Source organism: Podarcis erhardii (assembly GCF_964252035.2).
Source record: "Podarcis erhardii genome assembly, chromosome: 9".
In the NCBI taxonomy this organism is placed as follows: Eukaryota; Metazoa; Chordata; class Lepidosauria; order Squamata; family Lacertidae; genus Podarcis; species Podarcis erhardii.
This window is the reverse complement of record NC_138512.1, coordinates 45,237,658-45,252,655: the sequence shown is the minus strand read 5'-3', so window position 1 is coordinate 45,252,655 and position 14,998 is coordinate 45,237,658. Positions and strand designations below refer to the sequence as shown.

Below are 14,998 nucleotides of genomic sequence, written 5' to 3'. Positions count from 1 at the left end.
GCTATTTTGATTCAGCAAAGGACAATGTTTGGGAGATTGAAGAGCCACATACAGGTGGCATTACCAGTTCAAAATCTCCCTCTTTTTTTCTGTACGTATATGGGTCACATCTGACAATCCAGATGGTCAGCCCTTTTTCCTCATACAGGTCACCCTGATCAGTTCATGTGTGGTTTTGGTTGCAATGCTAACATTAAAAGGATGAATACTGAAGTGTTTTCTTACCTATGCAGACATCTCCTGATAAAGTAGACTACGAGTATAGTGAGCTACTCTTGTATCAAAATCAAGTCCTCCGGGAAGCAGGACTATATAAGGAAGCTTTGGACCATCTTAGTACCTATGAAAAGCAAATCTGTGACAAATTAGCAGTTGAAGAAACTAAAGGTAAATGAGCCAATAGGATTCTCTTGTTCCTAAGCCTGTTCTCAACGAGAAATATTAAATGAATAAGAAATAAGTTACCATACAATTACTACATAATTGGCAAGTTCAAAGTGTACTATATATTAATTTGGGAGTGCTATGTATTTTTCTACCTGTTAAATTAATAATAGAGTTGATTCTTTTAAAGGCTGTCAACAATCTGGTAAGTGGGTGTGACTTTGTATTGTAACCAGGAAGCAAGAAAAATTGGAGGCAAGCTGGCCTTAAATCTTGAACTTAATTGAATATATTATACAGTGGTACCTTGGGTTAAGTAGTGGGAGGGACAGGGGTGAAGAGAGAACAGAAATGCTTGCACTGTTGGAATGATTTGCTAGCTCTATGTTGAATATCTTCCATAGAATTCTTGATGAAAGAGCTGAGTCCCAACAACAAAGGGCAGATGTTCTCATACAAGTGCACTTCTCACAGATAACATACACAAGCAATAGCTATATTTTGCAGCAGAGGCCATCCTGCAGATAACCATCTTATCAGGAGGTCCATTCCACATGCTATAGGCATTGGGACTTTCAGTGTGGCATTGCCTGCTTTTTGGAACTCTCCTATTTGCATATCAGACAGGCGTCTTATCTGTTTATTTTTTGGTGCCTGCTAAAGACAGTGCTCTTTCAACAAGCTTTCTAAAATCTTTATCCCAGCTGGTACCTGTCCTGAATGTGAATTGATTTTCCATATGTGGTGGTGATTTAAACTTTATAATTTTTTAATGTTTTGCTTTTAACTGGTTTTATATATTGTGTCAATTTATTGTAATTGCTTTGAGATGCCCCAATGGAAATGATTCATAAATGAAATTTAATAATAATTGGCTTAAACCTTAGCAGGACTATATTATATATTGTTGCTGTTACTTTCATCTCCTCCAGTCCTCAAAAGTACAGAATTCAGCATCTTCATATTCCTTGGTTGTATTTTTATTTCTTTTTAAAGCGTATTTCAGGCCTTTCTTGCTTTGAATAAAAATTTGGAACATATTGGTAGTCTGTGTGCCCTTCACACAAAAGTATATTAGGTTACATTCGTGCAAAATATGATAGCAAATCTTGGGGGCATGCAGGGGGTGAGGGGGGAAAGGTCTGTTCTGTTTGGATACTCAGAAGTCTGTTAGATATTACCCAGCAACTTTGTGAAGACTCTCTTTTTTTTGTTAGCGACAACTGTTGTATCTTAACAATGCATATGATCTGTAGTAGCTTCAGACAAGTAAATCCCTTGCCTGTGGCAGTATATAGGCTTTGCTTGATAGAAAAGGGCTCTACACAAGTAGGAAATGTATCATGTTGAAGGTTAGTTCCATGATACTTAGAAATACATTGTTTCATTGGCACAATATATATAAATATGTATATATTAAATACCCTCTCACGATTGATTTATAACTCTGCATTTTTAACAGGCGAACTTCTGTTACAACTCTGCAGGCTGGAAGAAGCCACTGAGATATATAGAGGATTGCAAGAAAGAAATCCTGAAAACTGGGCTTATTACAAAGGTTTAGAAAAGGCACTCAAACCAGGTAACAATATAGCCTGCACCAAGTTAGGTGCGAACCTGTAAATAACAAAGCCCTTATTTGATTTTTATATGTGATAGGAGCATATATTTTGTCATAATCCTCAGTTACTTTTCACAGCAAGCTGAATTGCGGTGAATTTACTTTCCTTTTGGAAGAAAACATGTGTATGATGGCTGAGAAGTGCTCTATGTGTAAGCGTACACACAAATTAGTGATGGGAGAGGAATTCATTTTATGTAGGCTATGCTTCAAGAATTGCAGTGTATTTTGAATTTCAGTAAAAGTGAGTTAATGTACATTTCTTTCTTTATCCATTTATGTCTCACTTTTCTAAGAAGTTCATAGTAGTATAAAACTGAGGTCAACACAACTTTTTCAACATTGCATATTTAAGTTCTTCAGGTGTGATCAGGTTGGTTCTTGTCTACGTCGATGATAAGGGGGAACACTTGGAACAATTCAGTCTATGCACTATGTGCTGATTGTATTCATAGAATTGTAGAGTTGGAAGGGACTATGAGGGTCATTCAGTCCAACCCCCTGCAATGCAAGAATCTTTTGCCCAGCGTGGGGCTAGAACCCATGACCATGAGATTAAGAGTCTCATGTTTTACCAACTGAGCTATCCCAAACTCAAACTCCAACGCTGCTTTTTAAGCTCATAGATTTGTCATTCTTTGGAAGGGGGTATTTATATGCTGGTGTGTTTCGAATTTAAGATCTTTTTCTAAAATTTGCAGTAGTGGAGATAGTGGAGGGCAGAGTTACTGGAGCGGATGGTGAACAAGACAGTTCTGCACTTGCTCTCCGTCTTGCCCACCCTCCAATCTTGGTAATCAGGAAGGTTTACCTGCTTTACCCTCAAGCATGCCATTGCTGAATGCCAGCTCAGTCAAGACCAGGAGTCAGTTGTTACTGGCCCCCTTGTGCAAGAATAGATCAATCACGCTTGTGCCACTGAAACCTGGTTGGATGAAGTGGGGTGTAAGTTACTTTTCCCAAATATATTATCCAGGTTTCAGGACATGACACCAGTGTACACTTGAGGGACAGCAAGGTTGTTTGAGCCTTAATGATTTGCTCCCCTGCTCAGGTATCCTGTTGAGCAGGTAGCCAGGATAAAGTTTCTGCAGTTGGTGTTGGGAACTTGAAACATGGCCACTTCCAAACACTCTTTCTGCTTCAGCTCTGAGTGTAGTATAAAGGACCCCAAGGCTGATTATTTTCAGAGACTTTAGCATTCACACTGAAGATACATTATTAGGAGGTAGCTCAGGATTTGATGGCCTCCATGACAACTGTGGGCCTCTTTCAGTTGTATTTGGACCAGCACACGTAGCAAGACACACACTGGACAAGTTTTCTTCATTGGACTGGAAAAGGGTGATCTGTGGAGTAAGGCCTACCTTTTGTCTGGATCCCTGCCCATCCTGGCTGTTAAACTCTGTCAGAATGGAGCTGTCCATGTGGGCCTTGGAAGTTGTGAATACCTTCTTGAGGGATGCAGTTGTCTCTACTGCCCTTAAAGCGGGACTTGTTGAGAGGCCTAATTTAGATCTTTTGGCCTGAGAGATTATTGTATTCTTCAGCAAGACGGCAAAGCAAGTGGTGACGGGAAAACTCCAGTCACTGTTGGAAGATCTGGAACAGAAGCAGCCTTTTCCCATTGGAAATATAGGGAGTGTGTGTGATCCTATCAGTTCTTCTGTAACTCTTAAGCATCTTTCAATACCATGGGGGGGGGGTCCATGCCTGCGGATGGACGCTGTTTGTGTCAAGGGACGTTATTCCTGAGAATAAGGTGGCACTGTTAATGTACTGTTGATGTACCATTTGTGTCAGAGGAATAACTTGAAGGCAGCACAATCCGCAATCCTTGCATGATGGCATGCAAGCCAAAAATTATTTTGGTTTCTTCTTTTCAGTATGCCATCTGTCACTTGTACAATATGTAGTAATGGCTGCCAACTTGGACTGCTTTAAAAGGGGGGTTAAGACAAATTCATGTGAGAATTTCCCCCCCCCCCCAATAATACAGTCATGCAGTGTAGGAACCTGTTTTTTAAATATAGGGAAATTGCAAGAGCAGTTTACAATCCGGCATGTGAAACCTGTGTAAATGGGGGGGGGGGGATGCTACTGCTCAAGCACCAGGAGTATGAAAAGGGACACTCTGGATTTTGTCCATGGAAGTTACCCAAGTGAATGTAATTTCAGTTACGTTTGGAATCATGAAAATTATTGGCCATCTTAAATACCAAATGACATGTTTTTTTTCTTCTAGCCAACATGTTAGAACGGTTCAAGATCTACGAAGAAGCCTGGACTAAGTACCCAAGGGGACTAGTTCCAAGAAGACTGCCATTGAACTTTTTGTCCGGTGAGTTTCATTTTGGCAATTAGGAGAATGAGTTACAATATTAGAGTGCCTCCTTTTCTTGCTGCATCACCTTGTTATTAGCCACCTAGAAATTGCATCAAAATTTTGCTTTCTTTTAGCCAGCTTTAAACATTAGAAAGCATAGTTCCTAATTCCTGATTACTTTTCATATCCTGTCTCTATACTGCAGCTTTTCCCAACCTGTTGCCCTTTAGCTGTGTTGGATTCTCAACTCCCATTAGCCTGAGCCAACACTGCCATAAGTCAGGGTGATTTGATCATTTAATTTCTATACCACTTAATATATTAAAAATATCTCTAAAGCGGTGTAAAAAAAAAGAAGCAACAACATATAACCCAAACAAAATATTACAAAAATACACAGTTACAAAATGTTTACATATAAAAATGTTACATTAATACACAGTTAGGAAAGGGCAGCCGTTAGGAAAGGGCAGCCATTACCCTTCGCGCCGCCTCCGGAAGTCCGGAAGTCCAGAGTCACAGGTGCTTCAATCGGGGCATTGTTGAAGTGATTGGCAGAGTTGTGTTCCGGTTCTCCACCCCATAGAAATGTAGAGACAAAGAGGGAAGTCCATGCACTGCAGGAGATATTAAACTTCACCTTAATTTAGCCTAAGAAAGAGAGTGATTAATGTAGCACTTCATTTGACTTAAACTTTTTTTATTTGCCAGCATACAAAGTAACATTTGTGACATTTTTCTTGTAGGTGAAAAATTTACGGAATGTTTGGATAAATTTCTGAGGATGAATTTCAGCAAAGGCTGCCCACCGGTCTTCAATACTTTGAGATCACTATACAAAGATAAAGAAAAGGTCATTATAACATCTGTGTGCTTTGCTTTTTAATGTTCTCTTAGAAAAGTCCATCAGACACTAAGCGTGTATCATTATGTTTTCTTATGCTGAACAGGCCTATCTGGAACCTAAAAACTTCTGTAGAGATTCACAATAATGTCCTTTATGAATGTTAATTTTCATAGAACCAGGTTAAGGATGTAAATTTGTTGGGGATGGAAAGACTGGGTAAAGCAAGAACAGATACAACAATTTCGTTCCAGGATCCCTACAATATTCATGGGCCAAAATCTCTTTACTGCCAGTGTGTTTGCAGCTTCCCCAGATGGCCCTGAATGCATTCCCAGTCTGGGATGTAATCAAGCAGTATATGTGTGCATCTGAAATATGAGTACTTGTGAACTGACTGAGCCCCTATGTATAGGGAATTAGAATATGAGCTATAAAACAGACCCCTTACATGCTGAAACTTAAATGATGATCATGATGGGCTAGTTTCGCAAAGCTATGATATGTGTTTTGTAGGACTAGGTAATTTATTCTTGGATTACAAGTTAGGCTTCTGTTGAGAGTCTGTGGTAAACTATTGATTAATGTCATACCTTGAATGTGCAGTGTAATGTTATATAAAGTAACTGCTGTTAACCTATTGGCTGCAATTAAACCGTGAAGTATTTTCTAGAAATAGGTTCAAGATCTGGAAGCTCCTTTGTTAAATATGGGGCCCTAGTTGTTAGCCTAATGGCAAGAGAACAATTTAGAAGGATTTAGTCCACTTTGTGGGATGTTTGGCTGCGGCCTAGCCCATCACTTCTTGAGTAGGAAGTAAAGCAACCCTCCTGTAAAAGTAGTTACTGACCAGACTCTTATGTGGACAGAACACTTCATTCTTCCAATTCTGATTTATACTTCTACAGTCATACCTCAAGTTGAAGTAACTTCGGGATAAGTATTTTCGGGATGCGCGCTGCGGTGACCCGGAAGTAACAGAGTGTGTTACTTCTGGGTTTCGCCGCTCGCACATGCACAGACTGTCAAAATGACGTCATGCGCAGAAGCGGCGACCCATGCGGATGCGGGTTGCGTTCGCTTCTGGATGCGAACAGGGCTCCGGAATGGATTCCGTTCGCATCCAGAGGTACCACTGTATTTATGAAGTAGGACTTTATGGAGATGGGTTTGACTCTGAATTTGCAGTCTGCTGAATTAAACTACTAATAGGTACTTTATTTAATTGTTGTCTTGTGTCTATAGGTGGCAATCATAGAAGAGCTAGTGGTAGGTTATGAAACCTCTTTGAAAAGCTGCAGATTATTTAACCCAAATGGTGAGTGCCACATGTTATATTATTATTCTGTAGCTAGGAATAAGCTCCTCAAGAAAGCGGTTGCGGTGGAGAATAGGCATCAAACAATCCATGTAGCCTGGTTTTCACCTGCACCTGCACCTCCCATACCTGTTCCTGCCCATAGTTTCCTCTATCACAGGCTTATCTAGTCTTAGGATCATTTGAACTCAGGGTGTGCCATAGCCGACAGCCTTGCATCATATGGGTAGAGCCATGTTTGGGCAGCCAAGCTCATTCTGCTCCATGCTTAGATGGCAGTGGCTTAAATGAAGGGTTGTATCACTCACATATACTCACATTTAGCACCCTTTCTCCATGCTGCCGTGATGCAGCTGAGCTGTGGAGCTGCACCTGGTGACTTGGGCCTGCCCTTCATTCCTATGTTAGAGCTGCAGCTTCAACACAAGAGTCCTCAGCCCAGCTCACATTAAGATGTGAAGTGTACTTTGTAGAATACCTGGGTACTTTGTAGAACACCTCTAGTTAAGTTATATAACCTGATATATAAAGGGGGAAATGAGAGTATGAGCATGAAATGGAATAGTTTAAACCATCTGTATCTTAATAAGCTTCACAGACCAGTCCACCCCCTTTCTATATAATAGCTTCTCAGCAGTCAGTAGCAAATAGCATGCCATTGGGTTTTTCCTTGTGCAGCTTACTATAAAATGGAAAGGGGAAAAAAACCCTGTGAAATTTCCTCCAAATAGATGACGGTAAAGAAGAACCTCCAACGACTTTACTCTGGGTCCAGTACTACTTGGCACAACACTATGACAAAATTGGGCAGCCATCCATAGCTCTGGAATATATAAATGCTGCAATAGAAAGCACACCCACCTTGATAGAACTCTTCCTTGTGAAAGCTAAAATCTATAAGGTAACTCTTTTTATTATTGCAGCAGGCTTTTGCCATGTAGCACTACCCTTCTTGATTCTTTTTCTTCCTTGTATTTGGAGAATGAACAGATGATTTGGCTGTCGGTCAGGGCTCATAAGAGCATAAAGAACCCTGCTGGATCAGCCCCAAAGCCTCTCTAGTCCAGCTTTTTGTTTCCCAACCTGATGCCTCTGGGAAGCCCACAAGCTGGACATTTGGGCAAAATTCCTCTCCTGATACTGTTTCTCAGCACTTGAAAATCAGGGGCATGTTACCTCTGCTCCTGGAGGTAGTATATAATCATCATAGCAGTGTCTGGCACAGAACTTCAGTATCTGGGTTGTTGTTGTTTTTTTTCTTTTTAAAAAAATCCAATCTCTGCTACCATCCGTACAGCTGCTGCTAGCACCAGTTGTTCTACTCATCATGGTTGTAGAGGAGAACTTGGAAATGTGCCTGACAGGGATTGCAAGTCAGAAGAGAACTTGGCTGCTCTTTGTTATAGAGTGGGACTTCAGTGTATCATACAGCATGCTATCTTTCTATTACTCTTTTGCTCTATTGGCCAATGATACCTGGTCTCCTGGTACTTAAGCCATGCATTCAGATACCAATTTTAGAGGATCTGGATGCATTTCCCAAAAAAGAAAAAAAAGAAGGATAACTGATTACTAAATAAGAAAGGATGGCTTAGATGATCTAGACCAGGGTTCCCCAAACTTGGGTCTCCAGTTGTTGTTGACTACAATTCCCATCATCCCTGACCACTGGTCCTGCTAGCTAGGGATGGTGGGAGTTGTAGTCCAAAAATAGCTGGAGACCAAAGTTTGGGAAGCCCTGATCTCAACCAAGGGTAGCCAGTGTGGTGCCCTCCAGATATTTTAGAATACAACTGCTGTCGGATGATAATGGTTGTGCATGATAATGGTTGAAGTCCAGAGCATCTGGAGGACACCATGTTGGCTAACCCTGATTTAAGTTATAATCCTATGCACAGTTACTTGGGAGTAAACTCCCTAGAGCATTTTGACCTTTGTTTCAGAGTAAGCATAATTGTATTGTTAGGGTTGGGAATTGTTTCCGGCCAGTTTTAATGAGGAGCAGTACCGAGTATATTACTTGCACCTTTCTTTCTTTTATCTTTGCATTGAGTTGAACCTGGCAAACTGCAGTTTACTGCATTTATCCAGCTTACTTTTGTCTTGCCTTTTCAAGCATGCTGGAAACATAAAAGAAGCTGCAAGATGGATGGATGAGGCTCAAGCTCTGGACACAGCGGACAGGTTTATTAACTCCAAATGTGCAAAGTACATGTTGAAAGCCAACTTGATAAAAGAAGCAGAAGAAATGTGTTCCAAATTTACAAGGGTTTGTTTGGCTTACTGTACTTTTTATCTTACTGTGCTCTTTGTAGGCCATTGCTTTGAACAGCCCTGCATATTCAGTTATTAAAAAGAGTTTTAGGGGTTACTTGGATGCCAAAGCATGGGATAGAAGTATGTAAGTAAATCAGTGTCTGAATTGGGGGTAACTAGCCCCTCCAGGTGGTTCAGACTGCAACTCCCATCAGCCTAAGTTATCATGGCCAACAGTCAAGGCTGATGGGAGTTGTAGTTCACAGCATCCAGAGGTCACCACAGTTGACTACTCCTGACCTGAAGGAAGTTGTTATTCTCATTAAAGTAAAGCATTTCAGTTTCTAAATGAGGTTTTCCCTTTTATTAACGTTGACTTTCCTACCTGTCCCCCAGTCACAGCAACAAAGCATTTCAGCGTGTACTAGAATGCCCCTTTTGACCTTTTGACCTTCAAATTTTTGAAATTCACATTTGGACACAGTATTGATGTGTTGTTTCTTGTCTGTTGCACTTGTCTGCAATGTTGGCCATACTATGTAAACATGTTTTTCTTGCTGTAAGAAAGACGAAAACGTTTTTTAGAAATACCTTTCAGAGTCAAAATATTGCATATCCTTTTTAGTTAACTGTATATTTATAAGCTGAATATTTGTAGCAGCTTGCCTTGTATTTATTTATTTTTTCTAATTTTTCCTTTCTAGGAAGGGACTTCAGCAGTGGAAAACTTGAATGAAATGCAGTGCATGTGGTTCCAGACAGAATGTGCCCAAGCTTATAAAGCAATGAATAAATTTGGAGAAGCACTTAAAAAATGCCATGAAATTGAGAGAGTATGTACCTGATGACCAATTTAATATTTCTTAGTGGTCCGTTCTCGGGAATCAAGTCTGACGAATCTCTTAAGTGTATTGTTCTGAACCTCAAGAGTATCTAAACATGGGCTGTGCTTTATCTCTAATTATACTGCTTAAGGCCATAATTTATAATGCGTTCAATTCAGACATAACACCAAAACATAGTTTGATGATGGAGAAGAATCTGTGGGACCGTAGGTTCCATTTCCCTATTCCCCTGTCACATTCAGGTTTCCTTCCCCATGTTTTTGGTTTCGCTAACCCTAGCTTACCATGACATTTGAATTAGCAAAGTACGGTTACCACAGTTTGCAGACCCACTTCAAACCTTCTTTGGAATCAAAGACATCATTTAGATAGCATGAAAAACTACAGAAAAGAGGAGGAGAGCACGTGAGCCTATAGGAAATACTCCTCATTTGCCAAACTGTTTTTTGGAATTGCCTCTGATTTAACACTAGTTTTTGAAATACGTTCCAATGTAAGACTGCTGTATGCAGTGCTTGCATAATGCCATATCTAATTTGGCCTTCAGAGTCGCAAAGGTTCAGTCCTGGTTTGCTATGAGAGAGCCTTTTGAACTAGAGATACCAGGGACTGAATCATGACTTTCTGTCTGGGTTGTGCATGATTTATCACTGAATTATGGCCTCTTTATGCTAAATTTTGGGTTCTGCTCAATTGTGTCATCAGTGCTTCTGTTTATGGTTCTGAAGTTTAGTTTTGGAACTTTTCTCATTGTACTTCCCCATGCTTACTAAATAACATGATATTTTGTTAGCATTTTGTAGAAATCACAGATGACCAATTTGACTTCCACACATACTGTATGAGGAAAATCACGCTTCGATCATATGTGGACTTGTTGAAGCTAGAAGATGTACTTCGACAGCACCCATTTTATTTTAAGGCAGCAAGAATTGCCATAGAAATATACTTGAAGCTTCATGATAATCCTCTGACAGATGAGAACAAAGAGCATGAGGCTGACACAGGTAGAAGTTGCTTCTAGTATTTTATGGCTCATTTCTCACGCAATGTTAAACCACACTTTAAAATAAACTATGGTTTAACACACTCAAGCTCCTTGCTCCTTCCCTGCTCCTCACTGTGCCATGTGGGAAAGGAAACAAGCCAGAATCTGGCTGGTCATAATGCTTGTGGTTTGTTTGGAGGAACAAAGATTGGTCTTTGCTCATGGTTTGTTGGAGAGAAACAAACCATGAGAACAAGTTTGCACATCACAAAGCAGTCTTGTTTCCCAGCTTGTTTCCTCCACAGAGCAGCATAGCCAGGAGCAAATGAGGAGTAAAGGGCTTTTGCAAGTTGAACCATAGTTTATTCTAAACTATGCTTTTTGTATATAGTGAGCCATATTGTCCTTTTGTGTCATTTCCATTGCCATGAGACACAAAATTGGTGGGGGGAGTTGTGATGCTGTAAAAGGTGCATGCTGTGCTTTGCTTGCTTGTTTTGTTTTTTTTTTGTGTTTTTTTATTTAAAAAAACAGGTCAAAAATTTAAATATATAGCTTACATTTTAAGGAGTTGCAGTGTTATATATTGGCCATCTAATAACTTTTTAAAAGCATCCTAACTATACATTCACGTGGACTTCATGTTCTGAAAATGTACAAATTAAGGGTTCTGCATATTCTCTTGATCTTCTGGGATAAGTTACAAAACGTACCGTATTTTTCGCTCTATTGGACGCAGTTTTTCCCCTCCAAAAATTGAGGGGAAATTTGTGTGCGTCCTATGGAGCGAATGCAGGGTTGTGCCATAGCCGCGCGCAACCCCTCCGGCAGGGAGAGGCTGCTAGGGCTATGGCTTCTTTAGCCCTGCGCAGTGTCTCCCGGCAAGGAGAGGCTGCACGGGGCTAAAGGGGAAGCCAAAACGGCGAGCGGGATCCATCCCACTCGCTGCCTTGCCTTCTTCCATAGCTGCGCGCAACCCCTCCGGCAGGGAGAGGTTGTGTGCAGCCTGTACGTTGCTCTTTGGGGCTGGGGGGGGGCGGAATTTTTTTCTCCTTGATTTCCCCCCCCCCCTAAAAACTGGGTGCGCCCTATGGTCCGGTGCGCCCTATGGTGCGAAAAATACGGTATATTGTGGCAATCCAAGTAGTTCTGGGTGAGGCTGCATTATAGATAAGCCACTATGCCTTTTCTAACGGAAGTCATCCAGGTTTGGGCCATGATTTGGAATTTGAGAAAACTTAGAAAATGATATTAATAACCTGAGCTGCAAGAATCTAGGGTTTGTTATTTTTAAGGAATCGTTCTATTCATAATCAACAAAGTATTTTTTCTGTATAGCAAATATGTCAGATAAGGAGCTAAAGAAGCTACGTAATAAGCAGAGGAGGGCTCAGAAAAAGGCTCAGTTGGAGGAGGAGAAAAAGAACGCTGAAAAAGAGAAGCAGCAACGAAACCAGAAAAAGAAGAAAGATGACGATGATGAAGAAATTGGAGGACCAAAGGAAGAGCTTATTCCTGAAAAACTAGCAAAGGTATTGAAACTTGGGAATGTAAATTGTGTTTGAGCAACCATTTACACAGAACTATTTGAAGAGACTCCCACACAAAAGTATATCACTCTAAAAGTGACTCTTGCATGCTGACTCAATCACAAGTAGCAGCTTCTCTCAGGGCATTTTCACGGTTGTTTTGTTGCACTGAAGAATGAAACCAGAAACAGCTGAATCATTTGTGCTTCTTCAAGTGCTTTGAATATTAACTGCTTCTTGGGGCAGATGAGACTCTCTATTTTTTAAATACAGCATTATTTTCTTTCTTTTTTAAAAAAAGCAGTTTGTATTTGAAGTATTGGAGGAAGTGCTTTGACAAAACCCAAATCACTTTATTCAGGCCCTTCAACTGCATTAGGGAGTTCCCAAAGGGAACTGATGTTGGGACTTTGGCTGTGCATGGTGTGCTCCAAGCAGCAGGAATTCAAAGCATCTTGCAAAGGGTATTGCAGGCAGCAGCTGTCAGCTGATTGGTGTTGTCTGTAAACCCCTTTTTGGCTCAGCTTCAACTTTACCTGCCTCATATATAGCATCATGTAAGTGGGCATGCCTCTGTGAAGATGAGTTTGAGGGCCAAATGTTGTGGTTTATCAGCATTTGAATTGGGTCCATATAAGAACACATACACCTGTTTTATCTGGGATGTATGAATGAAGGCCTTATATATTGTAAGGAACCCAGTATAGAGATAATGCACATTTGCTCCACCTGTGTAGCCCAGGCCTTAGTGACAGGGATATCTAGTACCAGGAGGCCAGATTTTGCTTAAAACCACAAGATTTGTGTGCAATGCTTTACTTTTGCCTGTAGAAATGAATAGCAGCCACTTACAAGGGATATGGACTGTATTTGTGGCCAGGAGTAAATCTGCTCCTTGCCTCTACTGACATTGGGCACTAGGAATGAAAGAGTTCTAGTTTCTTCATTGGTGTTTGTCAGGAAAAGCAGTGTTTCTGTCTGACAAGTGTTCTTCTGAAAAGTCCTCTTGCAACTTTTTCCTGTTTTGTCACCAAAAAAAATGCATGTTTAGGTTGAAGCTCCTTTGGAGGAAGCTATTAAGTTTTTAACTCCGTTGAAGAACTTGGTGAAGAACAAAATAGAAACCCATCTTTTTGCCTTTGAAATTTACTTCAGGAAAGGTAAGTGGAAGGTAGAATGAAGTAGAAATACACCAGTGTACAAAAGCAAGACTCATGCAGATGTTAGAAGGAGCAGGAGTCAGTCTTCCTGTTTTCTTCCATACCATACTGGGCCTTCAGATGGAGTGTTCAGACACCTTCCCCACTTGGGTATCAGTTGAAATGAGTTGCCATTATTTTCTTAGGAGTTCTTTTTATAAACAAAGAATCCTCTTGTAAGTAAGTTGAGAACCCTGCACAAAAGGAAACCATGTTTCAGAAGATTACAGATTTTTTCTCTTGCAGAATTGTTTTATGCATTGTTTGTGATTGCCAAGAGCTTGAGGACTCCGTTGGCCCTAAGGTGGTCTATATCAACAAATTTTGATTGTCAGAACTGACAGTCTGGAAGAAATGTTGACGTCCGGTATTTAGATTACATTTTGAAAAAATCTAACTCTCTCACTGCTTGGCATTTGGTATGCAAGCTAAAAGGCATTGCTGCCTCTTGTAGTATGTCAGGTTTATGAGAAAAAAATAGTAATCTTTATAAAACCAATAACTTTCCAGTATTAGCCATATAAATAAAAAAAAGAATATCCTAAACATACCGTAGCATAGTTAAAATATTTCGCGAAGCTAAGTCTTGATCCAAAGGCCCTGTACACATGGGGATGCCCAGCCAGATGGGCAGGGTATAAATAATAATAATAATAATAATAATAATAATAATAATAATAATAATAGAACATTTTCCCCCCTACATAGCTTTCCAGTCCAGCAGCTTCTCACAGTCGCTAAACAAATGCCTTTGGGAAGCCTCCAAGCAGGATCTAAGTGCAACAGCACTATCTGCATTATCAGACACTGCTTATAATGGTCCCCCAACTTCTAGGAGAAGCCTTTAGAAGGCAGGAGTGCTGTGCTAGAAAATCTTCAGCTCACTAGCAGAAATGTTTTCCATTTGCACGAGAGGCTCTTTAGGTCCAAGCCAGCTTATTTCGTTTCGTAGTTCCCAGAACTAACTGCATTTAAGTTGAATAAAACTTGTTATATTGGTATATAGGTTGCATGACCATGGCATACCCCTCTGCTGAAAATGTAGAACCTATAAACATAATGACCTTCATCTCATTTATTCTAATCATTATAATTTCAAATGTAATTATCTTGATCATAACATCTAAAGTATAATGAGGCTTTCTGTTGTATTTATTTTCTGAGTATAATTCCCTAGTACATTAGAACATCTTGTAATGTGGTGCCAATTTATTTTGTCTCCTGCAGAAAAATTCCTCCTTATGCTGCAGTCTGTGAAGAGAGCATTTGCTATTGACCCTAGTCATCCATGGCTCCATGAGTGTATGATTCACCTCTTCAGCAGTGGTATGAACCTAGCAATCATAATTCCAGACGCTATTATAGTCAGTCATACCTTATACCTGATAAGGACTATGAGCAGTTTACTCAAATACAAACAGCAAAATTCATTACATTTTCTTATTTGTTTTGATATTTCTTTAAAAGGAGTGCATGGATCTGTCCAGTTTCTCTCTCTCCTCCCTCAGTTTATCTTTCAGTTACTGCATAATACTTGCAAGTTTAAAATGCCTGGTTCAGTATGCTACCTTTTATCATTATGGGCCTCTTCAGAGAAGGGAGGAAATTGCACAATACTAGGGTGTTGTTGTTTTTTTAGAATCAATATGTTGACGAAATACATGAGCAGTAAAGAAAAGAATGGCTGG

At 40.2% G+C, this 14,998-nt stretch overlaps 1 protein-coding gene across 1 annotated transcript in view; it reads left to right on the top strand.

The window, feature by feature from the left end:
- The window catches only part of NAA15 (N-alpha-acetyltransferase 15, NatA auxiliary subunit), a 32,481-nt gene that overhangs the window by 12,852 nt on the left and 4,631 nt on the right, over window positions 1-14,998 (top strand). Inside the window, exons 6-17 of the mRNA XM_081876109.1 lie at window positions 234-387; window positions 1,847-1,966; window positions 4,251-4,346; window positions 5,078-5,184; window positions 6,421-6,493; window positions 7,225-7,394; window positions 8,610-8,762; window positions 9,454-9,582; window positions 10,388-10,601; window positions 11,921-12,114; window positions 13,163-13,271; window positions 14,538-14,636. Coding sequence (XP_081732235.1) covers window positions 234-387; window positions 1,847-1,966; window positions 4,251-4,346; window positions 5,078-5,184; window positions 6,421-6,493; window positions 7,225-7,394; window positions 8,610-8,762; window positions 9,454-9,582; window positions 10,388-10,601; window positions 11,921-12,114; window positions 13,163-13,271; window positions 14,538-14,636 — 1,618 coding nt within the window. The remainder of the gene's footprint in view (window positions 1-233; window positions 388-1,846; window positions 1,967-4,250; window positions 4,347-5,077; window positions 5,185-6,420; window positions 6,494-7,224; window positions 7,395-8,609; window positions 8,763-9,453; window positions 9,583-10,387; window positions 10,602-11,920; window positions 12,115-13,162; window positions 13,272-14,537; window positions 14,637-14,998) is intronic.